Consider the following 26,858-nt stretch of genomic DNA (forward strand, 5'->3'; position numbering starts at 1 on the left):
ATGCCGGGCTCGCGGAGGAGCTGGGGCGCCCTGGGCAGGTGTCTGCTCCTCCCGCTGCTCACTCCGTGCGCCCTGTTGTCGGCGTGGGCTCCGGAGTGCCGCGCTCACCCGCAGCCCTGCCAGATACTGAAGAGGATCGGGCACACGGTGCGGGTCGGGGCCGTGCACTTACAGCCCCGCGTGCTCGGAGAGGGGGACACGGACGGGGGGAGAAGTGAGCGCGGCGGCGGCGGCACCACCAGGAGCTTATCCAGCAAGGGGCACGCGGGCGCCAGGAGGAGAGTCACGAGCGAGAGCGCGGAGCGGGAAAGTGGTGCCGTGTTCTTGCCTAAAGAGTCTATCTTGCTCGCCGTGGAGACCCTCAACCGCATGGCGGACGTCCTGCCTTTCAACCTCTCTCTGGAGGTGGTCATGGCCGTGGAGACCGGCCTGGGGGAGCTGCCCGCCTTCTCGTTCGCCTCCTCGTCCACGCGGGCGGCCACGGACCCCGTGTCTTTCCTGCAGAGTGTGTGCCACACGGTGGTGGTCCAGGGAGTGTCTGCGATGATGGCTTTCCCGCAGAGCCGCGGCGAGCTGCTCGAGCTGGAGTTCGTGTCCACGGCGCTGCAGATCCCTGTCATCAGTGTGGTCCAGAGCGAGTTCGCGCGCGACAGCAAGGTGAGCAGAGTTCCCCTTCTTCGCAGCCGCCGCCGTCGCCGCCGCCCCCCCTTCACACCCTCTCCCTCCCCCCCCTCCCCGTCCTCTCCGCCGGCACCGATGCGCGCGCCGAAACACGGAGCGAAAAGTTGCGCAGGATCGGGGTGGGAGGAGGTTTTCCCGGACTTGATCGGCGATGGACCATTCAGCACCGAGGTCAGCGCCCGCGAGCCCCTCACTGAGGACTCCCGCATCCAGGACACGAAAATGCGCGCAAAAGTCCAGACAGTAGGTTCGGCAGGTTCATATTAAAGTTTTTCGGTTTGATTTCTGTCAGTTTTTACCTGTGTTATGTTGATTATGTTACATGGCATCGTAATCGAATCACCGCTATGGATTTCTCCGCTTGGAGTATGAGAGGGGTAAAACTTTACCTTTAGGCGTAAGAGGGAAGGAGACGGGGGGGGGGGGGGGGGGGGGCGGTGGGTCCCCACAATGTTCAAATAAGCCTGACTGATATGTCCTCCAAAATATCTGACTATAACTCCATGAACTGCTACTGCCACATTTTTTGACCTCCCCCCACCCCAATATGTAACAAATTGTTAAATGCGCGATTCTTCGTGAATCATGACATGTATTACAAATTACTTTTTTCGCGAATATATCTTTGCGGTAAGATCGACGTTTAAAGCCTGGGAGGGAGGAGTTTTCACGGCCGTCGGCGATGAGAGCGAGTTGCGCGTGTGGCGTATTTACTCCTCTGTCAGAATAAAAACACACTGTCGCTCACTGTGACGGTACGTGTATCCGACACGCGCGAATCGTCACCTATTCCGTGTTTCCATGACCGGGGATTTTTTTTGCAGGGCTGTGCGGAAAAAAATCACTGCTCCAGGAACAGAGTTTTGTTTTCTCTCGGTATGCAACAAGTGTATATTGAGATAAGCGCCCCGCGCGCTGCAGGGCAACGGGTCACGGTGTGTGTGTGTGTGTGTGTGTGTGTGTGTGTGTGTGTGTGTGTGTGTGTGTGTGTGTGTGTGTGTTTGACCGGGCGCCTTCTGCTGAGCCAAAGCCAACTACTGTAGTGGATGTGGCATATGAAGTCAACTAAAATATGGAAAATGAAGCATCTGCATTCCGCACGCAGTGAGTGAGTGAGTATGGGGATAGAGAGCCCGCCCACGCCCCCCCCGCCTCCTCACTTTTAACCGTTAATTCCGAAATCCCATCATTTTTAAACATTTTGCGCTGACTCCGCAAATCACGAGATTGCGTCAATGTCATCGATATGCCAAAATAAATTCAGCATAACGGTTTATTAGTCGCGATTTTATGAATGCAGTAGGCTACGAAATGTCAGGTTATAAAGTCAGGATAGCATAAAACCACAGGGGTAACAAGAGGCGGGGGAGCCCAGGTTCAAGCAACCCTAACCCCCCTCCAAAAAAAAAAATTATTTAAAACTCCTGAAGCATTGGTAACGTCTTCGCACCCCAACCCCCCAACACACACACACACACACAGAAATACCTGACACGTTGTTGGGTCCGTTATTAAAATGAGCGACACGCACTGGCACTGATCATGTGAACACTTTTTTGCACGAAAGCACTGCGCGATATTGCAGAAATATCGACGTGAGGATCAAGCAGAGGATCCCCTTTGAAGGGCCGATGTGCTGCCATTGATCGCGCGACATCACTGACGCACGGGGGAGGCGCGCTGTGGCACGAGCGCGCTGCACCCGGGATCGGCGCGAGGGACGCAGTTGGCCGGGGGGGTCATCCGTCATCATAAGCGATTCATGCGGTGGACATGAGGTTCTGTAGAGGTGCGCGTTTCAAACGGTCGTCCAGGGGGTGGGAAAATCATGCGCAATTGCGCTCGCGGGATAAATGCATTAAATATTATAGACGCAATCTCTTGGGGCTGTCAATCCAACGCTGAAGTAAGATTAATTTGTCTGTCAATATTTATAACTCCTCTGAGCACTCCTCTGAGTACTATTGAAAACATTTTGGTCCCAATACCTGACAAGTTCTTATGCCCATGGTTAAGATCCAAGTGCTACCCAAGAGAGATTTATAGGCTTTAGAAAATAATATGACACAATAACTGTCCTTAGAATAGATTTTTATGATCTTCCCCTACGATATCTGGATACATTCCCAATCACACTTGAGGAATTTCCTATCATAGGTCATCCTGATGAATCTGGTGAACCACTCAGTCAAGTGAGTTTTTATTTTTCCAAAATGTGGTTGTCTGTCAGAAATGCTTTGCCATTATTTACCATTGGGTAGTCAGAATTATGTCTCTTGGTTAAATACAAATTTCAATGGTATTATGGTGGAGTGATGTTGCAGAGAACATAACTATTCATTTTATGCAAGGGGATAAACAGAACATTTTTTTAATGTTCAGATCGAGCAGCATATTCTTTGAATTTACTGATAAACACTGCTGACAAACTCAGCGGCTTATAGGATTATAACGAAAATCAAATCTAATCTTAAATACCTTGGGTCACAGTGCCCATTTCCCCTGGACAATTTAAAAGTGTTTATGTTGTGGACAATGTTTGTTTTTATGAAATAAGCTTTTATTGCACAAATGTGTCACTACATGTCCGCAGGGATCCCTTGTCTGTTTTTGGAGCATTTATACATTCAAATCAGAGTGTTTTCTCACGTCAGAAATGGGAAGAGTCAGTTTACAGTGTCGATCAGCAGTGATTCTTTTGATGAAACGGATAATGGGAGGCAGACAATACTGTACTTGGTTAACCTGAAAGATTCTGGGATCTTTGCCACCACTTGCAATATGAGTATATGCACTTTTTGGCTGTCTATCTTGCGTTCCCTCGAGAGCTTCACTTTTTTTTTTTTTTTTTTTTTGCTAATAACCTATGAAAAGCAAAGAAGATATCATTCAGTTTGGGAATTCCAAATTTCAAGTGGCCGCGTTCTGAAGCGGTGCAGCGTCAGTGAGAAGAGTCAGGGCAAAACTCAGAGGGTGAATATTGAGGTTAATAGAGCCCTGACCTCAGTACTAACGGCTCAGGGTTCCGAGCAGGCTTTTCAGAGGGCGGGGTCTCTAGTGAAAAGAGGAACAAAATCCATCTTTGACCTGGCTGAAAAGGGAACCTGCATTGATTCATTTAGGTGATGCTTTTCTCCAAAGTGACTTAGGGTTAATGTTACCATTATTTACCCATTTATACAGCCAGGTAATTTCTGCTATAGCAGTTTAGGGTAAGTACCTTGCTCAAGGGAACTGTAGCCAGAGGTGGAGATCAAGCCCACAACCTTTGGACCCAAAAGCAGTAGCACTTACCCCTACACTACCAGCTGCCCCACTTTAGGTAATGAGGCAAAAAAGAACAGGAGCTTTTATTCTCCTGCAGCAACCCACCTGAGCACACGGGTGTAAAAGTGCACTGACGGTGAGTAAATGTTCAACAACCACACACGAAATTGTTGAATGTCAATGAACAAGGAATCTTGAAATATCCTGATAATCTGTAAAAAAATGTCATCCACTGCGGAGAACAGTATCCATTAAGAGTGTTAATAACCACACAGTTGGAAAATCATTAGGCATGGACTAATCAGGGATTTAGTGAAATTACATCTCTTGTTCGAGAGGTAAATTACCACCCAAATCACTTGTGGTGTAGGCACTGCAATTGGCCGCACAAGGTTGTATTTTTTGATCATTGCCACGTTACACAGCCTTTGCAGACAGGTCTTTTTATAGTTTTAGCACACTTTTATTTTTCTCTGTAGAACCTCATACTGCCCACAGTTTTTTAATCAACTTCTTGTCCACTGTGGGTTCAGAAATGGCTGCTTAGTGGAAAAAAAAAAAAAAAATCAACAAAATGAAATTGTTGCAGAAAACAGTCAATGCTGCAACAGGCCACTCATAGGCTCTGCTTCTGAATGCAGTAGTCTGGACAGATGATATTGGTAATCAATGTTCTTACCTACTCTTTATATTCTCCTTACTTACTCATATGCAGCTTTTATTCAAGAGTTACTAGGTTCACAAGTGATTGGAGAAAATAACAGAAACACTTAACAATATATTATAGTTGTAGCACCGAGTATCTTGTAAGGAGAAGATACCATTACAGACATTGTGGGTTGAAGGCATCCTTTGGTTTTCTCGAAATGTTAACCCATCAGATGCAGGAAATACGGTGAAAGGTGACTCATCAGACCATGTTACTTTAGTTCATTGCTCAAGGGGGGCTGGTGTTGTGCTCCTTAGACCAGTTCATGCCTCTTTATGGGCTGACCTTGAACACAAGGGGTTTCTGAATCGCAACCCTGCCATGAATTCCACCTTTCTAAAGCTCATAGTGTAGTGGCTTTAGTCCAATGAGAGGAAGAGTGAGTCCTTAAAGGGAAAACTTTATTACATTTACCTGGCACTATTTCCCATAACACTTCAACTCTTTTTCTTCATTATTCCTTCATCAGCCTTCGGATTTTCGGTCCTTCTGAGCTACCTAATGTGCAGGAGGAACAATATGAGTAGTATTATTGTATTACTGTAGAATGTATAAATCAGGACACACACAGCATAGAGTTTTTGTTGACACCATGTCTCAGAGATGCTGATTCAATTCTGTGGTAATTTTTGAGGCTGTACTTTTGTGGCATTTAGCAACAATCCTGTGAAGTGTTCATCTATCCTTGACAGTGAGATTTGACTTTCGAGTCCTGTCCCTCTGCCAATGCAGTTTGTCCATGTTTTTCACATGCTGTCATTACTTTTGACACAGTTCCCTTGACACGTTAAATAATTTATCAGTTTTTATGACATAAGCATCTGCAGTTCTGCCACCAACTATTTGGCCTCTCATGTTGCTTTGAAAGCTTGCATATCAAAGTGCTGATTGTCAGACCTCTTTAACAGCTGACACACACTCCCAATTTACATTTTTTTGAGCAGACGCTTTTGTCCAAAGCGACTTCCAGTGAGCTCTATGTAGTGTTATGAGCCCACACACCTTATTCACCAAGGTGACTTACACTGCTGGATACACTACTTCCACTGGGTCACTCATCCATAAATCAGTGCAACACACTCTCTCTGTCACTCACACACACTATGGGGAACCTGAACAGCATGTCTTTGGACTGTCGGAGGAAACCAGAGCACCTGGAGGAAACCTACACATATACAGGGAGAACACGCAAACACCACACAGACTGAGCGGGGATCAAACCCACGTCCTCTCGCACCACCCTGGCGCTGTGAGACATTGGCAATGAACCGACGACTCACCTTTGCAGCTGTGTTTGTAATTGTCATTTAGATAATTCCAAGTTTACTCCTTTTTCATGTGATGTTTATTATTTTGCCCATCTTCTGTATAGCTCATTAATAGCTTTCTCATAATTTATTAATTTATACAGCTTCTACTGAGGTTACTGGTCCTGCCTCTTTTAACTCATGAGTTATTATAGAGTTAATGAGTGGTTGCTGCTATGAAAACAGGATGGCGCCATGGAAAAGCAGCATACTGCTACAGTGGGTAATGCACAGTCCCTTGCCTGTATTTTTGGATACAGGGTTCAATTCCTGCTCAGTGTCTGTGGAATTTATCTTCTCTGTGTTCACACTGATTTCATCCCACAGTCCAAATACATTCACAGAAGAATGCATTGGTAAACTCCTTCAGTACCCTCTCTTACCTTGGAAACCATGTCAGTGGTTTGTATAAGTCAAATGTGTCAATGGCACTTACCCTATTGTACTGTGGTATGGACCCTGTGTACTGTAGGTCAATTTTGCACGTTGTCTTGCTATTTGGCATTTGAAAGGCATGTTTTTTGAAGGGGTGGGGGCAGAGTGGCACAGCAGGCTTGGCCAGGTCCTGCTCTCTGGGCAGTCTAGGGTTTGAGTCCTGCTTGGGCTGCCCTGTAACAGACTGGCATCCTGTCCTGGGTGGGTCCCCTCCTGGTCCCCTCCTGGTCCCCTCCTGGTCCCCTCCCGCTCCAGCCATGTGTTATCGGGTTAGGCTCCCGCTCACCGCGATCCTGCTTGAGACAAGTGGTTTCAGCCTGTGTGTGTGTCTTTGGTGAACAGGTACGGCACCAGTTTCAGAGAATTATTAGCATTTAACTGATATGAAGTTTTCTCATTTTGTCAAGGTGAGGTAATTGAGGGGTGTTCTGAAAGTCTTGCATACCTGCTCATGGATGAGTCACTTAGACCATGAAGATATGTTCTAGTAGATGGCTTCAACACAAGTCAATTAATGGGACCCCGAAAATGAAATTAACCTCTCTTTCTGAACTCCGGCGCTTAAATTCAGTTTGTGGGCAGCAACCCAAAAGTGAGCACCTTTTCTCACCCGAAACACCTGTCAAGAATTTCAAATAAACTGCTAGCAAACTGCACCGTGTAAATCATCTCGGCAGACCTGACTTTTTTGCACCGTATCTATTGCGTATGATGGGTTTGTCTTGAATATCTTTTCAAATGCTGCCAAGCAATGTTCTGAGTTCTGCTTGCTGTCAGTTTTGTCGAAAAAAGTTTTATAAAGCATTTATTTGACTACGTAGGCAACTTATTCTTTTGCTAAGCTTGACTGACCCTCTCTTTGGAGTAATGGTGCCGTCATTTCTATCAAAGCTGTTGGCATCGCAAAGTCCTATAAACCTTCACATGGAGAAAGAATATTTTATTGAGGAACAGATTTTTTTTTGGTCTAAATTTCGATTAAAATTTGTATTTATTCATTTAGCAGACACTTCTCTCCAAAGCGAGGTACATCTCAGAGAAAATACTATGTGTTCATTACATTAGGAGAAAGAGACATAGTTGCAGACGTGTGATTCTTAAGTAAAGTTAGTTTGTTTCTTTCCACTTGATGCACCGATGTTCATCACTCAAGTAGGTGCATAAAACTCGGAATAGATGATTCTTGATCACCTTCCTACAAGAGTTCTTTTTTTCGAGATTCACAAACGTTTATGTACATACAGGAGTAGTGGCTGTGTAAAGGCTTATCTGGGCATGATCATGAAGTTATGGTGCATGAACGTTCACACTTCACATGAGGTTGAGAGATTTTGGGCAAAGTGAGTCTGGAAGAGGTGAGTTTTCAGACTCTTCTTAAATGTGGACAGAGATTCAGCAGTTCTGAGTGAGAGGGGGAGGTCATTCCACAACGGAGCCACAACTGAGAACCTCCACGCTTTACCTTTCGTGTGCGGGACCACCAAGCGAGCAGAAGTAGACGAGCGAAGCGGTCTGGTGAAGCGGTTGATCAAGTCTTGTAGATATCTGTGAGCAGTTCTATTGATGCATTTGTAAGCCATAACCAGGGTCTTAAATTTGATCCGGGCAGCTATAGGAAGCCAGTGCAGAGAAAAGAGTAGAGGAGATACATGCGAACGTTTCGGCAAGTCAAACACAACTCGTGCAGTAGCGTTCTATGTCAGCTGTAGAGGTTTGATGGCAGTAGCGGGAAGGCCAGACAGGAGAGAGTTGGAGTGGTCCAGACAGGATGTCACCATGTCCTGGACAAATAGTTGGGCAGTCAGTTGTGAGGTGAATGGGCCAAGGTAATGTCGTCTTTGAATTCGTAGTTTGCCTGCAGTGTAGCTCAAGATGGGATTAATCGTAAGGTACATTGCACATATTCTCTAAAATGAAAATATCTCTTCCGTTTTCTTTTTTTTTATTATTTAATCCTTCGGCATTTTTCATTCAGTCAGACGAGTCTGTTTTCTACTGTTGTTTAAATTGTTGCCTACTGGGAAATGTAAATGGATCTACAGATCTGCAATAGATAGGAGATGCTGAGTAACCGATTGGAACTATGGGGCTGTCCAGCAGAGCATTCATTATTAAAGAAGCACTTGTCTTTGTCAGTCTTTCTACTGAAATATGCATTGAGTTTTTGATCTCTTCCAAGTTTGCCATAATTTCACATAAAAGTGGTGGTGTGACCCTCAAAAAAACCTGCACTAAGTTTTTATTCATTTTTAAAAGCTTTTTTTTTTTTTTTTTTTGCTGTTGCTAATAGTTTGCATTCACATCCTCATGGAAATCATGGCATAGAGAGGATCTGATGCGGTCAAAGTCAGAGAGTAAATTGGAACTTCAAGTTAGGCGTTGCAGTTGTACCCTTAAGCAGAAATTAGACTGAAATTTTACAGTTATCTAATTGCACCATCATGTGTGTGAATGCTGTAGCTATAGGATAAAAGCTGTCAGACGTGGAGATTCCAGTTCTCAGGAGTCTTACAGTCCTCGGGCTTTTAGAAATACCTTTCAGTGCATAGAACAAAATTTTAACACACCCTTAGACTTTAAAAGACCAGAACTGTCAGCTTCTGACACTTAGGGTTGGCCTGTCATTGTCTCTGGTTTCCTAATTCACCTGAAATCATCTTGCTTTACCCGACCAATCCGATATGCTTTATTATTGCTTCTGGATTATTTTTTTATATACCTTTCTGACCTTCTTCGCAATAAGGGTGATTTAAGAAGAATAACTCGAAATGGCAAGATGGTACAATAATAAATTTACTGGGAAGGTGAAGTTTTGGAGGGGGTGCGGTGGTGGAGTGGGTTGGACCACAGTCCTGCTCTCCGGTGGGTCTGGGGTTTGAGTCCCACTTGGGGTGCCTTGCGACGGACTGGCGTCCCGTCCTGGGTGTGTCCCCTCCCCCTCCGGCCTTACGCCCTGTGTTATCGGGTAGGCTCCGGGACCCCGTGTGGGACGAGCGGTTCTGAAAATGTGTGTGTGTGAAGTTTCGGAAGAGGACGTATTCCTGGACAGAATGTTTGGTTAGTACATTTACACGTATTTTACTGCAGTCCATACTGTAGTCTACTTTGAAAATCTGAAGTCTTATAGAGCGGGATGGTTTTATGATCAAGTGTGGAATTAAGGGAAGGTACTGGGGGAGAGCATCTGGGAAATTCTCAATTCTCAGTGTCATTTATGAAGTTAATTTAGGTCGGCATTCGGTAATGTAAGATTTATGTCATTTGAATGGAAGCAGATGAACTTTTAGAATGTGATTTGGGAATGGGAACTCCACAATATATGACGTAATGTGATACTGTGAAATGATTACAGATGGAATCTGGTTATAAAAGGAATCATATTCCCTCAGTGAATATGTCCTGGCAGTAGAACCCAGCTACCTCATTTATTGAGGGGTAGGTAATGTGATGACATGGAATTCCCAATAAATGCTGAGACATTATTTTAGAACCCTGGTTGCCACACAAGGTAGGATTTTCTCATCATGTTAAATTCCATCCCATAGCAATTCTTATTGTGAGTCTTTGAAAGTAAATTCTTTTTACTGCTATTTCTGAATAGCACTGAAATTAAATAAATGGAAATTCCTGGATACACGCGCACACACACACACACACACACACACACACACACACACACACACACACACACTCCCTGTGTCACTCATTTTACATACAATCCTGCCACTACACGAAAATTGTTTTTGCCTAAGGATAACCATACTATTTGAGAGATATTGTCAAGGTAAAAAACAAAAAAACTCTTCTACAGTTAAAGTCTCATTTTGCCCATGATGTTAATCTGTTTCTGCATTACAAACATCAAAACCCAGTCATAGCTGCCTACTTTCTCTCAATAAAGATTTCGATTTCAAAGGCCTGTTTTTCAAGGCAATAAAAAGTTTGCTGTTTCATTATAAGGCTTGACAGAGTTTTTCTTCAATGTCCAGAAACATGCTGTGCTCACCACCGCGACTCTTTCACTTCAGTGTGGTTTTGTGTTTAATGTATAGTAAGAAAATGCAGCACAATACTTGCTTATAGAAATATTTTTTTCTGAATTTTACTCTTGATGAGTGTTATTTCTTGCTGAGAGTAACAAAAAAAAATAAATTTTCAGATGAAACAAATTGCAATTTTTCTTCATTATTGGAAAGAAGATTAATTTTTTTGTGTTTTATTAACACACAAATCAGTTTATTTAATGACTGGTTCAGTTGAATGCAATGAGACAAATTAATCTGAATCCACGTGGCACATGAAAATGTTTCAAGGTTAGCAAAACATTTTTCTCAACTGGTGCACAGAAATGTTGCCTCTGAGGGAAATTGATTTGAAAATATGACATGTAAACTCCAAGCTTTGGAATGCGGTCTCTATTTCGGGTTATTCATCGACTGCACCGCGTCCTGGATTGCTGACGGAATAGTGAGATTCTGATGCTCACTCTGTATTACCAGTGTATTTGTCCAAGTAAGAATAAGCTTTCAGTTGCCTTAGAGGCGACTTTCATTTTCTTAATTTTTAACGACTGACAGTTAAGATAATGAGTGAAAGTGAGAGTTGATTTGCAGAATACTATAGTTTTAAACAAGGGTGTAATGCAGAAGTGCTAAACTTTCCAATATCAGCTCCTCCACTGCGTAACGGGCAGAATCAAGCTCAAGGACAGGCCCGGGTCAGGCTGACGGACCCCCGGGGATCGAGGCTTCGGGGCCTCTGGAAAGAGAGTCCTGAAACATTGCCAATGACATCCGATTCCACTGGCCCCTGGTATTTGGACTCGGGTGGTTTTGTGATTTTCTGCCATGGTCTATGCATTGCACTCCCCCATCGTATTGATTTATCCTTCTAGAGGACTTGCGGAAAATTACTCAGTGCAGCCTCATGCTCGTTGGATGGAGATGGCTGAATGTCACAATCCTGGACCTACAAAGTAAATGGGAATAGTCTTGACTTTGGTAGTTCTGGAACACACCACTCTCCTTGCAACCCTTATACTTTTTATCATTCCTAATGTTTATGAATTCCTCAGTATAAACAGTAACATTTTACATTTATATTTACATTATTATATCTATAAAAGGATTATTCAACTTGCATTTATCACTTTAACATGTTTAAAATTTAAAGGTACACTTCTAATGTCTTTTTTCAGAATTCTTTTTTTCAACACTGATAGTACCAGAGATATGGTTTTTATGGTATTTTTGGATATGTTTAGATATACATGTTTGGGGAAAAACACAAATAAAAATTTGCCAATGTTTTTTGCATCAAATTTTACTGGCTCGTGTTCTCGACTGCATCGTGCCTTTTTCCCCCACCCACAGAACCCCCTTCACCTCCAAATGAGCATGCAGAACCCTCCAACTCCTTATGTGGACCTCATCCTCTCCGTCCTGTCCATGAACAGCTGGTTTGACGTCAGCCTGGTGCTCTGTCAAGACTGGGAGGTCTCGGACTTCGTACGCCTCCTCCGCAACAACTCTCGTTTCAGCTTAGGTCCCATTTTCAATGTTTCCACTCCTGGCAGCCCCAGGAATGACCTACAGGGCCCCCAGAAGGCCATAGAGAATGCTGCACCAACAGTGGTGACCTTCGGATGTGACATTCAAGATGTGCGGTGGATCTTCAGCACATTGGCAAGACCAGGTCCAGCAACAGCAGCCGCGCAGTCACATTGGGTTCTGGGTGACCCACAGGATGCGGGCGAGCTGCGGACCGACGGGCTTCCCATTGGCCTAGTGGCCCATGGGAAGATGTCAGAGCCCACGCTGGACCACTACGTGCAGGATGCTCTGGAGCTAGTGGCAAGATCCGTGGGAGCAGCAGCTCACATCACCCCGGAACTCGCACTGTTGCCCAGCACAACCAACTGTATGATCACAGACGACAGGAACCTGACCTCAGGAAAATACATCTCCAGGTAACAGCTGATACTGTCGTGCCTTCCGCCGAGAACCTGGGGTAGGACTTTGCAGTGTAAGCCAGGTGTACGTACAGTATGTGTGTGTTGGTATGCGAGAGAATTCACACTGTGATGATGTGATGGGTTCTTGATGCCTGGATATGACAACTCAAGCATTTGCTGTCCTACAAGGTTGCGCTGACCTCTCCCTTTGAATATCATAATGAAATTCTCTGAAAAGGGAATCTCAGAAAAGACTGCCCCCCCACTCCATGTACCCTCTTGCTGTGCTCCTGAGGAGATCTAACTCCAAAAGGACATCTTTGAACCAGAGAGCAACTCTTCTCAAAGGAGACTTTCCCATTTCGCTCTCAACTCAACCGCATGGCATCGCAGTACAGAATCATTGATAAGGGACTGAGTAAATTTGCCACTGAATCACAGACCAGCAGTGTCTCCCAGCCTCATAGTTTAGGGGACATGGCTCTGACCATCATGGGCGACAAAATGAAACCTAGAATAGATTACACGCAAAGCCTGAAATCGCTTGTCCTAACTGGGGGTCGCAGTGAGCCAGAGCCTAACCCGGCAACACAGGGCAGACGGCTGGAGGGGGAGGGGTCACACCCAGGATGGGACGCCAGCCCATCACAAGGCACCCCAGGCAGGACTCAAACCCCAGACCCACCAGAGAGCAGGACCTGGTCAAGCCCACTGCACCACCACACCCTCCTAGAACAGATCACAGATATAAAAAATTTTCTTATGTAACATTTTCTATTCAGTTTTGTTCGATTTAACATACTTTTGGCATTAGTTCGGACTATATGTCAGTTTTTGGAAAAAAATCCACATTCTTGAGATTAGCAAGTTTTGGCAAATTTTGGCACTACATTCCAAACATTGAATATTCCAGTACCTTTCAGGATGTGATGCTTTCTAGAGTGTTTTTGGTACTTTCAAGAATGTTCTGTTGCCTTCTAGAATCTTCTAAAGGCTGTAAAATACCAAAGTTCAACTGACACTAGAAAAACTAGTGGTATTTTTGCATCAGTAAATTTTAACAAATCATCATCGACACAAAAATTGTCATAACTAAGAACTTTGCAAAATATTCTGTTCTAAATATATTCTTATTTGTTGTGTAATTTTAAAAGAGGCTGCTAAATCTGCCAATCAGGTGCTGCACAGCAATGGCAAATCACATATTACTTTTAACAGCTACATTTTGTAATGTCAGATTTTCTTTTTTTCCAGTTGGTTCAGGATGCAGTGAAAAGAAAAACAAATTCTTTTAATCATTTCCCAAGATCAGGGGCACAGTGGTGCAGCGGGTTTGGCCTGTGCCTGCTCTCTGGTGGATCTGGCGTTCGAGCCCTATTTGGGGTGCTCTGAGACGGACTGGCATCCTGTCTGGGGTGTGTCCTCTCCTCCTCCAGCCTTGCACCTTGTATTGTTGGGTTAGGCTCCGGTTTGCCGCAGGCCCGCTCGGGAAAAACGGTGTCAGGCTGTGTGTGATTTTCCAAGACACCGGTAAACAATCCCTCTTTAAATTTTGCCAATGACTCTGTGACAGTCTTCTCCAGCAGTGTCCCAAAGCTAAACTAGGCAGTTCAGAAGTGCCAACCATGTCATTCACACACACACACACACACACACACACACACTTTCAGAACCGCTTGTCCCATACGGGGTCACAGGGAACCGAAGCCTACCCGGTAACACAGGGCATAAGGCCAGAGGGGGAGGGGACACACCCAGGGCAGGACACCAGTCCGTTGCAAGGCACCCCAAGCAGGACTCAAACCGCAAACCCACTGAAGAGCAGGACCCAGGCCAACCCACTGCGCCACCGTGCCCCCGCGCCCCCATGTCATTCACATGAAAAGTAAAATGTACCCAGAAAATGATAAAATTGATTGGGACATTAAAAAAAAATACTTTTCAGCATCTGAAGACAATCTGAACATTATGCAATCTTTTGCAGAGAAATTATCAAGAACCCCCAGTGTAAATTAAATTTCCCCTTTCGTGGTCGTTGTGGTTGGATTGCTTGAGGATCCCTACTAGTGCTCCCAGTCACCTCCAATTCCATTTTAGCCCTCAGTAAAATTCCCTTGACATTTTCCGCCATTCATTTTTGCCTTATGATACTTCACAGAAACAAAACACAGCACAAGAACTGTACTACATCATCATTTTTATGCATTAAAAATTCTGGTTCAATTCAATTTGCAGTTATCTGACTGCTGCTGATGCTGTATGTGAATTGATGTCTATTTAAACTGATGAAGGCATCACCCAAGAGGTCTTCAGGACCCAGTGGAAATATCACAAGTATCGATCACATGCTGCTGAACCTGGACGCTGAAGTTGTGCAGGAACAAAGAGCGATCAGCTCAGCCCTTCCCCAAACAATGAAACCTCACGATCAAAATCACGTTAAAGAGATGTTCTCCACACACCAGGAAGGAAATCAGTGCACAATATATTACTTATGTCTCTGGGAAAACGGTTCGGAATGTTTATGAACTAGTTGTGAATTTTTCTTTCCAAGCCAATGAACGGCATAAAAACATTGTCATAAGTGAGAGTATTGTTGTGCGTGAACCTCAGCCCCCAACTCTCTATTGCCGCAGGTTCTTGGCCAACACCTCCTTCGATGGCCTGAGCGGCTTCATCCAGCAGCAGGAGGAGTCGGTGATCACCTCAGAAAGCCACCACTTCATCTGGAGCTTGCAGCACGACCCGCTGGGGAACCCAATGTGGACGCGTTTGGGTCGTTGGAAGCAGGGTCATGTGCTGATGGACTATGCTACGTGGCCTGGTATGGGCCAGCCCCAGCGGGGTGGGGACTGGAGGCGGCCGTCTCGCCTACACCTCCGTGTGGTCACGCTGGTGGAGCACCCCTTTGTCTTCACACGGGAGGTGGATGAGGATGGCCAGTGCCCAGCCGGGCAATTGTGCCTGGACCCAATGACTAATGACACCGGGGTGCTACAGCGCCTCTTCACAGGGCTCCGGGGCCCCAACGGCACAGCCGTCCCAGTTGAGCTGAAGAAGTGCTGCTACGGTTACTGCATCGATCTGTTGGAGAAGTTGGCTGAGGACATGGCCTTCAGCTTCGACCTCTACATTGTCGGTGATGGCAAGTATGGTGCCTATAAGGGAGGCCGCTGGACCGGCCTGGTGGGTGACCTCCTGAGCGGGGCAGCCCAGATGGCCGTCACCTCCTTCAGCATCAACTCTGCTCGCAGCCAAATGATTGACTTCACCAGCCCTTTCTTCTCCACCAGCCTGGGCATACTTGTGCGCACCAGGGACACGGCTGCACCTATCGGTGCCTTCATGTGGCCGCTGCACTGGTCCATGTGGTTGGGCATCTTTGTCTCGCTGCACGTCACCGCCATCTTCCTCACCCTCTATGAGTGGAAGAGCCCCTTTGGGATGACACCCAAGGGTAGGAATAGGAAGAAGGTCTTCTCCTTCTCATCTGCCCTTAACGTCTGCTACGCCATCCTGTTCGGCAGGACAGCTGCCATCAAGCCGCCAAAGTGCTGGACAGGCCGTCTCCTCATGAACCTGTGGGCCATATTTTGCTTGTTTTGTCTGTCCACTTATACAGCCAACCTGGCTGCTGTCATGGTCGGGGAGAAGACCTACGAGCAGCTGTCAGGGATACATGACCCGAAGGTGAGAAATTCACCCATGTGGTTTCCACGTATGAAAACTTTGCCAAATTGGAAAAACACGATTGATTATATGTCTACAAAGCATGAGAAATGAAGATAGAAATGTTTGTCCTCTGTGCATATTTTTACAATACGAATTGACTGTGAATGTGTGTATGTACAATACAACGTACAAATATAAATCGTTTTATTACTGTTTTCCCAAGCTGCATCATCCATCACAGGGGTTCCGATTTGGAACAGTTCGAGAGAGTAGCGCTGAGGACTACGTGAAAAAAAGCTTTCCGGAGATGCACGAATACATGCGACGGTACAATGTGCCGGCCACCCCTGATGGAATACATCATCTCAAGTGAGTAATAATGCCCCAGCACCAGAGAACCGATGGGATGGGAAACCTTTGTAAGGTCTTGATAGCTGCTGATTAAGGGAGATATGATCATAAAACACATAGAATTCACTGTAATTCTGCACTGAGTTCAGTTGTCAAGCCTCTGTGAGTCATTGTTAGAGAAACCTGAATTTCTGAATAACCTTTATTAAGGGATGGTGAGTTTGGAGACAGAAAATTAATCCTGTTAGTCTCTTAAAGTTTTTTTTTTTTTTGAGATTGGCTTCTTTTGGCCTTTGAGTGCTTTTCTTGACTTTATTTCTGGGTCTCTTTGTAGTGCTAGATTTAAATAGAGGGCAGCACCCACAGGTGGCATGGGTGGTATAGGTGGCACAGCGAGTAGAGCTGCTGTCTTACAGTGCCTGGGTGGTGTGAGGGGACATGGGTTTGATCTCCACTCAGTCTGTGGAGTTTGCATGTTCCCCCTGTGTTTGCGTGGTTTCCTCTGGGTGCTCTGGTTTTCTCCCACAGTCCTAAGACATGCTGTTCAGGTTCCCCCGTAGTGTGTGAGTGACAGAGAGAGTGTGTTGCACTGACGTATGGATGAGTGACCCACTGTAATTAGTGTATCTAGCAGTGTAAGTCACCATGGTGGATAGGGCGTGTGGGCTGATAACACTACATAGTGTTCATTGGAGTAAAGCAATAATGAGGAAAACAGCAATAATGTTGAAAATAATAATTATTATTAAGTGCCCCAAAATTTCTGAAAGGAACATGTGTGCTTCATTTGACTCCAAACCATGTCACAACGGGGAGTCTAGGGTTTCTGCTCCTACATCCATCCATCCATCCATCTTCCTCCGCTTTATCCGGGGCCGGGTCGCGGGGGCAGCAGTCCGAGCAGAGTACTCCAGACCTCCCTCTCCCCGCACACCTCCTCCAGTTCCTCTGGGGGAACCCCAAGGCGTTCCCAGGCCAGCCGGGAGACATAGTCTCTCCAACGTGTCCTGGGTCTGCCCCGAGGCCTCCTCCCAGTGGGACAAGCCCGGAGCACCTCCCCAGGGAGGCGTCCAGGAGGCATCCGGAACAGATGCCCGAGCCACCTCAACTGGCTCCTCTCGATGCGGAGGAGCAGCGGCTCTACTCCGAGCTCCTCCCGGGTGACCGAGCTCCTCACCCTATCCCTAAGGGTGCGCCCAGCCACTCTGCGGAGGAAACTCATTTCTGCCGCTTGTATCCGCGATCTCATTCTTTCGGTCATGATCCAGAGTTCATGACCATAGGTGAGGGTAGGAACGTAGATCGACCGGTAAATTGAGAGCTTCGCCTTACGACTCAGCTCCCTCTTCACCACAACAGACCGGTACAATGACCGCATTACTGCGGACGCCGCACCGATCCGTCTGTCGACCTGCCGCTCCATTTTTCCCTCACTCGTGAACAAGACCCCGAGATACTTAAACTCCTCCACTTGAGGGAGCAACTCCCCCCTAACCCGGAGGGAGCAATCCACCTTTTTCCGACTGAGAACCATGGCCTCGGATTTGGAGGTGCTGATTCTCATCCCCGCCGCTTCGCACTCGGCTGCAAACCTCCCGAGTGCACGCTGCAAGTCTTGACTTGATGAAGCCAACAGGACCACATCGTCCGCAAAAAGCAGAGACGAGATCTCGCGGCCACCAAAACAGACACCCTCCGTTCCCTGACTGCGCCTAGAAATTCTGTCCATAAAAATAATGAACAGAATCGGTGACAAAGGGCAGCCCTGGCGGAGTCCAACATGCACCGGGAACAGGTCTGACTTACTGCCGGCAATGCGAACCAAGCTCCTGCTCCGGTCATACAGGGAACGAACAGCCCGTAGCAACGAGCCCCGAACCCCATAATCCCGAAGCACCCCCCACAGGATGCCACGAGGGACACGGTCGAATGCCTTCTCCAGGTCCACAAAACACATATGGACTGGTTGGGCAAACTCCCACGAACCCTCCAACACCCTAGTGAGGGTATAGAGCTGGTCCAGTGTTCCACGGCCAGGGCGAAAACCGCATTGCTCCTCCTGAATCCGAGGTTCGACTATCGGTCGGATTCTCCTTTCCAGTACCCTGGCATAGACTTTCCCAGGGAGGCTAAGGAGTGTGATCCCAATTGATTGTCTTGGCTGACACGCCTCTGCAGCATCGCGTGGAGTTCGGGAACGGTGCCTCTGGACTGGCAGACCGGGGTGGTGGTCCCTCTTTTTAAGAAGGGGGACCGGAGATTGTGTTCTGCTCCTACAATAAGACCAATCACCTGGGCTGCCCAGATGGAACACCCCAGTGGCCCAGCCAGTCCTCCACCTGCAAGTCACATGTGTGTGGACCTCGCGTTTACATTTACGTGGCGCTTTTCTCCAAAGCAGCTTGCAATTTTAAGCTCCCGATAACCATTTACTCATTTATACAGCTGGGTAATTCTACCGGAGCAATTTAAGGTAAGTACTTTGCTGAAGGGTACTACAGCAGGAGGTGAGGTTTGAACCGATAACCTTCCAAAGGCAACAGCTCTAATCAGTACACTATCAGCTGCTTTACCCCATAAAAGTCTGATTGTTTAAACGAAAACAAAACATATTCATAGAGCAATATGAGTTTTTGGGCACTTTGATGGGGGCTGCTGAAAAGCCTTGTTGTTCCTCCCAGCTATACCACCTTCAATCTGTCTAACCATGTGGGAGAGCATCTGTACTTGTGTCGCACCCTCAGATACATGGCTGACAGGTTCTGTGGGTGTCTATTTCAAAGTGCTAAAAGCAAGTGAAACATAGCTCTACCAGCCTCTCAGTGTGATTGACACCGAGCAGTGTTTAAAGATGCGTGTACTCCCACGTGGCACCCAATCCAGATCGGCAGCAGGAAGTGGCGCGAGCTATCGGTGGGCTCCGGTGACGGAGGGAGTGTTTTCCCGTGTTGCCGACACGGCCCGGTTAGGGAGGGCGCGTGAGGTTTTCGATGACAAGCATCACCCCTGTGGGTAGCAGTCAGCATTCAGGCTTTGTCTGTTGTGAGGATTACGCGCGCAGCCTCTAGGGAACGTGGGGAACTTTGACAGCCCTTCTCCCAGCTCTCTGTAGGTAATCAGTGTCAAAGCCGGGCCTTACTTCGCTGACAGGAAGAGCACGAGGGCCGTTTGTTCTGTTCTGTGCTGTCAGCTCCCAGAAACAAGTGCTCGCCTTTAATCGGGATCCCCTGCCTTTTAATCGGCCCCGGGGACGAGGTGACGGCGGCTTGCGTGCAGGTGGCAGCAGGAGCAGCCCGGACCAGAGGAGAGCTGTTGAATCAAAGAGTCGTAGCGTGCAAAGCTGTGGTGTCGACACACAGCAGGACCACATGGGCTAGATGCCGTGACATAGAACTTGGTTGGAGGCCGGCGCGGACGAGGGTCAGGCTGCTGAGATGTGGCAAGTTTCTGATTTGTGTGATGTTTCCATGTGATCACGAAATGCGCGCACATATTGACTGAAGCCGCTCATCCTGAGTCGGGTCACGGCAAGCCAGAGCCTGGCCCAGTAACACAGGGCGCAAGGCTGGAGGGGGCACACCCAGGACAGGACACCAGTCCATCACAAGGCACCCCAAGGGGGACTTGAACCCCAGACACACCAGAGAGCAGGCACAGAACAAACCCTCTGCACCACCACATCCCCTAGCATCAAGTGCTCACACTTTTTCAAGATTTTTATTCTAAGTGTGACATTCCAAGTGAAATTCTTTTACTGCTAATACTCGTTCCAGGCAGTACTGCGCTACAGCGAGCAACGCAACTGCCTTGCAGCACCTAGACAGCAGGAGAGGATGGGGGTTCAGTCCCTGCTCAGGCTGTGTGGAGTTTGCATGTTCTCCCTGTGTTCACATGGGTGTACTCTGGTTTCCTACCACAGTCCAAAAACACACGTTTCTTGTAAATTGGTGCCTCTAATTTGCTGATAGCGTGTGTATGCGTGAGCAAGAGAGAGTGTATTGCGCTGGTTTATAGATGAGTGATTCACTGTAGGTAGTGTGGCTTTAGCCTGTACTGTAAATCCAACTGGACAAAAAGGCATCAGAAATTTAATACAACATTTTGACTGCAAGTCCCTTTGGAGGAAACTGACTTTTAAATAAAAAAATGTACTACATTTCTATGTCTTAGTATAGTTTTACTTGCAGGTTAGTTCTTAATCTTTTACATCACCTTCCCAGTTATCCTCGTCGAGGTCACAGAGGTCTGGAGCCTATCCCAGAATCACTGGGCTAGGAGAGTTCGCCCTGCATTAGGTGCCAGTCCATCTCAGGGTAGCCCCCTCCCCAATACACACACACACACAATAGAAAATCTAAAGTCATCCGTTGACCTGAAACATTTATACATTCATGAAACTCATGTCTTTGGACTGTAAGAGGAAACCAGAGCACCTGGAGGAAAACCACACAGACAAGGGGAGAGCATGCAAGCTCCACACAGACTGTGCTGAATTCAACCCTGTACCCAGACACTCTACCCGCTATGCCCCCGTGCCACTTTTGTCATTAACCGTGTCAAATAGAATATAACAACGGAGGGCTAGCAGAAGCGTATCTTTGAATATCATAGATAATCCTTTGTGTTCTTGCAGGCATGATCCACAGAAGCTGGACGCTTTCATTATGGACAAGGCTCTGCTGGACTACGAGGTTTCCATTGATGCTGACTGCAAGATGCTCACGGTGGGGAAGCCGTTTGCAATTGAAGGCAAGTGAAGCAGACGGGTGTGTAACACACATAATCCTTTTCTTCCTAAGCTTTGACATGGCGCTGTAATTGCTCTGGGACCCAACCAAGGCCACAATAATGGGAACAAATTAGGAGCAGTTGTTATTAGACAGTGACAAAGTGTTCGCATTTTTGTCCGTAACTAGTGGCAAGAAAGCGGTGTCACCGCATTTTCTTGCCCCAAATAACCTTTCAACAACATAACTGGGCCCAGTCCTATCTGTAGTGCTCATTGCTCTTACGTGTTTGTTCCCCCAGTTAAAGACCCGGTTTAGCAGCTTCGTATGACAAATCTCCAAACCACTCGACCAAGTCTCGAACTTGCTTTTCCGCTGCAGGCTATGGTATCGGCCTGCCCCAGAATTCAGCCCTGACCTCCAACGTCTCGGAGCTGATCAGCCAGTACAAGTCCGACGGCTTCATGGACATGTTACACGACAAGTGGTACAAAGTGGTACCCTGCGGCAAGCGGAGTTTCGCCGTCACCGAGGTACCCCGTTTCAAGCCTTTTAAGGCTGCATGTAAATGTCTCATCCCTTCATTGCCATCTTTTTGTGAACAAAGCATGTGAACAGAATGGTTTCTTTGTAACTTTGCAGTTAGTACTCAGATTATTGTTATAGCTTTATTCATTTCAGCAGCTGCGTTATACCTGCAGTGTTCGACACATGGCATTAACTAATAGTACTGACATCTTTCGGTTTAAAAACTCCCTTTATCCAAAATTTTGGTTTAGCGGTGATTGGCTTTGGATACTCAATTTTCACTTTACAGATTTACAAGTAAATGTGCTTGGCAAGTCTGCATCCAGATCTCACCATACGTTGATGTTTTAGGAATGTGAGGGTGTTGCTTTAAGAGAGTGGGGCATTATGGGAAGTGTATGAAATTGCGCAGGTGCGTCTGTCGGCCATATTGAGTGTTTTATTTAATTGAATGATTATAGAGACAGCAGAGCAATCAGCTCATTTTAGCAGCAGTGTGCAGTTTCATGAAGTTGTTCACATTATATGTGATGTGCTCAATTACCCCGGAGCAGTGAGTGTAAATGTGTTTTATATTGTACTAAATTACAGGTTATATTTACATTTACATGTATTCTTTAATCAGATGCTTCAAAGTGACGCACATCTCATAGAAAATACAATGTGTTCAATAGCAGAAGGAGAGACTTTGATGCAGATGTGTGATTCTTAAGTACACTATGTTTCTTTCCACCATGTGAACCAATGTTCATAACACGAGTAGCTGCGTAAAACTTTCGGAATATCAATGATTCCTGATCATCTTCCTACTAATTTTTTATTTTTTTTTTTGGACATACATATAAACATTTACATACATTACAGGAGTAGCAGCGTAAAGGTTTATCTAGGCATGATCTCAAAGTTACAGTGCATGAACATTTATACCTTACATGAACTTAAGAGATGATGGGCGAAGTGAGTCCGGAAAAGCTGAGTTTTAAAACCCTTTTTAAATGTGGACAGAGATTCAGCAGTTCTGAGTGAGAGGGGGAGGCCGTTCCACCACAAGGGAGCCAGAACCGAGAACCTCCGTGCTTTATGTTTCATGTGTGGGACCACCAAGCTGGCAGATGTGGAAGAGCCTAGCGGTCTGGTTGGAGTGTAGCGGTTCATCAGGTCTTGTAAATAGGGTTATATAGGCGCTTTAAGTGTTTTACAGATATTTGGGAAAATTTGTATGCGGTTTTTGGTTGGGCTGAGGACACATTATTATTTTTCGCCGTTTAAAATCATAGGAAATAGGCTTTTAGTACTCTAAATTTCGATCCCCGCACCATTTTAAGGAACAGGTTAAATTCATAAATCGAGGGATGTCAGCACGTCTCGGTGAACACAGCGTTCTTCTTCTGCTAGTCGGTGGTACTGCCGAGCACCACGCGCCTCAGGCATCGGCTATGGTCGCGCCTGAACGATTTCCTTTTCCAATGTCCTCAGACTCTGCAGATGGGCATCAAACACTTCTCAGGGCTATTTGTGATGCTGTGCGCGGGTGTGGCCTTGTCGCTCCTCACGACGGTCGCCGAGCACATCGTGTACCGCTTTGTGATCCCCAGGATACGAACCAAGCCCAGGTTCAAGTACTGGTTGCACACAAGCCAGGTATGAGCTGCACGAGCCATCGCGAACGCGAACACTAATGCAACAAAAACATGTTATTCCATTGCCTCTTAATTCTATTATTTTAAAAAAAGTTTATACGTGAATACCTTCAATAGACTTCTTCTCACAGAAATGAAAAACTTTGTTCCCCTACAGAGATTGCATCGGGCGCTGAATTCTACATTCGTTGAGGAAAAATTACAGACGGTGACTAAGCCAGAGAAGAGGTAACGTCTTTATTAATGTCTGCAGCAGCAGCATCAACAAGTCAGTAACATAATGCCTTGTCATACATGGCTATAGAAAATGACAGGCATCCAGATAAACGTAGCGAAGCGTTTGTAAATGGGAGATTATTGCATTCTGTTTAAATGAGTTTTTCTGCCTTTAAATTTAAAGTCTTTGACCTGTGATAACCTTACAAGTTAAAGAATGAAAAACACCGTCCGTAACCTCCGAGAGCCGCAATATAAATTCCGTCAACTGATTGCATTCAGTGTCATCATATGCCGGCCGCCCGGTGTGTCCCATCTCCACAAATCTGATTGGACGTCGCCTGGATACTCTAAAACATGACTGTCTGATGTAGACTGTCTACAAAGATGTTAGCTAGCAGGGCTTTTGCTATCTCTTGCTACAGAGTGCAGGAAAACAGCCATTCATGAAGATAGGTGGTGTGCCTACATTCACCATGGGGAGACTAAAGCCAAACACACTGCGCTCTGACCCATTGCTTTGCTCCTCTGGGCTTCTCGCTGTCATTCCTGCATGTCGGTGCAATTACGAGTATGCGGACGAAGCTACCGCGGGACTCCGACGGGATTCCCACCAGGGCGATGACAAAGTGACGGTTTCCAATATCCTTCGCACGCCTACGCGCGTACACGCGGCATGGCCGGAGAGCGCTGAGCACAGTTAGCGTTTGCGAAACCGGACGCCGGCTCTGAAGGCCGTTGGTCTGCGTCCGCTTTCTTAATCGTGCCTCCTATGATAATCTGAACTTGCCCTCGTTCATTTCAGCGTACGTTTACCATGTTAGGCACCCCGTTGCCAGGCTAGCCTTGTAAATTGCCCAGTAGGTCGGCGTCTGTCCGATGAATAAATCACGAATGATGCAAAACGAATATTAAGGCGGCAGGACCGGAACTGTGAAGTATGTAAGTTTCCCTGAGAAGCATTACGAACCCCTGCGTGGACATTATCGTTAATGACGTGAGGGGCTGTATAACGCTGCCTCCTTTAGAAGCGTCCGGCGGCGTTGGGGTAAACCGGCCCCGTCTCAACAGCGTGCGAGGACGTCGCTCACATCGTGACTCCAAACGCTGAAAGAAGCCAGAATTTTTAAACATCTGCAGTTATTTTCATGCTAAATGAGCGACAGCTCGTGACTGGTGTGACAGCTTCTCTCTGGAGCCTCGACGGTGGAAATTCTGCATTTATTTCCCTTTAGAGTTGATGGAGTTTTGCGACGGCACTCAACGAACAATGAGCTGTTGCAGTTGTTTCATTAAAACTTTCTACTCATTAGAGAAGGATACACTCTTGCTGTTATGTATACATATTTAATATAATCAGTTCAGCAAGGTGAAAAGTAGAGTTTCATTTAAAAGCTGAGATAATTCTAAAACACAGCATATGTCTGGGTGAAAAGAGCGTAGGGGAGTCGTGCATAAATAAAGGGTATAAATAATTGCTGAAAAATTGCAAATGCATTCATATATGCATAATGAGGGGATTTTTTTGTAGCATGAGGAAGGGATTTAGGCTGCTTTGCAGGGCAGCGGGTCGTCTAGTGGTTAAGGCTACTGCCTGAAGGTCCCTGGTTCAAATCCCATTTCTGCTCTAGCACCCTTGATCAAGATGCATCCACAGCTTTGTAAACAGGTAAATGAGGGCAGGTAGCTGAGTAAACAAACCTGACATTGTAAGATGGACAAAAGTATCAGATCGATATATAATATTATGTGCATATATGATATGATAAATTTACCATCGATCATTTTACCGAATTGCAATGCTAACAGCTGATTGGCTGTTAACGCGGAATTGCTTGTTTGTTCTCTAAAGCTGCAATATAGGAAATAATCAGCAAGCCCGGTGGAAGACATCGGCGAGCTCCAAATGCAATCGCCGAAAGCTTCCGCTCAGAGGGGGCCAGCAGAACGACCTGGAGTACGCGGAGCGTAAGGATCCGCCGCCCTCTCAGGCTAAGCGAGAGCTCCCCCTACAGGCCACGTCCAACGGCAAGACAGACTTGCTGGGTTTGGCTAAAAACCCAATCATCCAAGAACTCACTGACCTGGAGGCCCAGATTCGTATCATCAAGCAGGAGCTCCAGCTGGCCATCAAGAAGAAGGAGGAACTGGAGCGGTATCGGGAGACGACCGCAACCGCAGCCACCGAATCGTAGGGTCGCATCTTGCCAAATCAGGAACTCCTGGCAGATACGGGCCCCTGTGGGGGCCCCTCATGGCAGTCAAGTGAGCATCGGTCAGTTCTGCTCTTTGCTGGAACCCGGAAGCCTCGGACCTTCAACGTTTTGATTTGCTTTTTTTTTCTTTCCCCCCAGAGATACACTTTCTCAGCACATTGTATTTTTGGATAGACGATTTGAGAATCAGGTTCCGGGTTATAACAGGGACCTTGCAGATGACTCGCCCACGTTTGACAGCAGTGACGTTTCTTTTGACAGCAGCGCGGGGGTTTCGGTCCCTATATTCGGCAGCATCTGGTCCATCCCAGGAACATACCGGAAAAGCTAAAGCGTGACGCTGATGCAAAGAGTAGACGCTATTTTATATCGGTCGAGTCCAGGTTCTGTCCTTCAGAGCCGTCCCTGGAGAAACGTCCACTGATTTTTCTGACATTACCCCAGCAGAGGAAATTGCCCCACCCCCACCCCTATGATCTAACTTTTGGATTCATAAAAAGGCCAGCAGCTGTTCCCCGCACCAAACGCCAGACACGACCCCACACGCTGCCATTTCTTTTTGCTGCTTGTTGCAAAACACCGTTCACATGTGGAAATATTCCCAGAGTTGTTGACCGAAGGGCCAGAAGCAGCGCCGGCTCATATTCCCAACAGGTCCCCCTGGGCGGAGGTCAGCGGGGGGATGTTTCAGCCACCGCACCACCATTGCACTTGTTGCCATTGAGCATCTCATTGTACACCCCCCCCGCCCACAGCTCTGTTTCCTGACACCCCAAAAGGAATAACAACTGGGCCTTAATATTTTCCTGCCACATTTGGTTTAATCTTCAGCCAGCTGTTCTTTTTGACCGCCGGAACCCTGAGAGGGACGGGTCGAGACTTGGGTCTCGGAGCCTCGGCACGGCTGCTCCTCTTCATCGACCGAGCTGTTGGGATTCAGCTCAGGCAAACGCTCCTCATGTACATTCGAACCGCGCTCTGTGCTTATTGATTCGCCCCGATACCTTCTTTAGGCTGAGTCCTAAGCAACTTTCATTTTATACACGCGTATGAGCCCCGCAAGCAGGACTGCTTGTGCCTCCTTGGTCCGACACTCCAGTTTTAAGCATCACTGTCCTCCTTGCCCTGCGCGCTCTCAATCTGAGCAATCGAAATT

General features: G+C 46.6%; 1 protein-coding gene across 1 annotated transcript; it reads left to right on the forward strand.

The window, feature by feature from the left end:
* grin3a (glutamate receptor, ionotropic, N-methyl-D-aspartate 3A) lies at window positions 1-25,681 on the forward strand. Its single transcript, XM_029253090.1, has 9 exons — window positions 1-657; window positions 11,772-12,367; window positions 14,989-16,042; window positions 16,248-16,393; window positions 21,009-21,124; window positions 21,484-21,635; window positions 23,107-23,271; window positions 23,428-23,498; window positions 25,339-25,681. Exons 1-9 carry the CDS (start codon window positions 1-3, stop codon window positions 25,679-25,681), a joined length of 3,300 nt encoding a protein of 1,099 aa, XP_029108923.1.
* Window positions 25,682-26,858: the final 1,177 nt, after the last annotated feature.

The sequence above is a fragment of the Scleropages formosus genome, chromosome 6 (assembly GCF_900964775.1).
Source record: "Scleropages formosus chromosome 6, fSclFor1.1, whole genome shotgun sequence".
NCBI classification, from domain to species: domain Eukaryota; kingdom Metazoa; phylum Chordata; class Actinopteri; order Osteoglossiformes; family Osteoglossidae; genus Scleropages; species Scleropages formosus.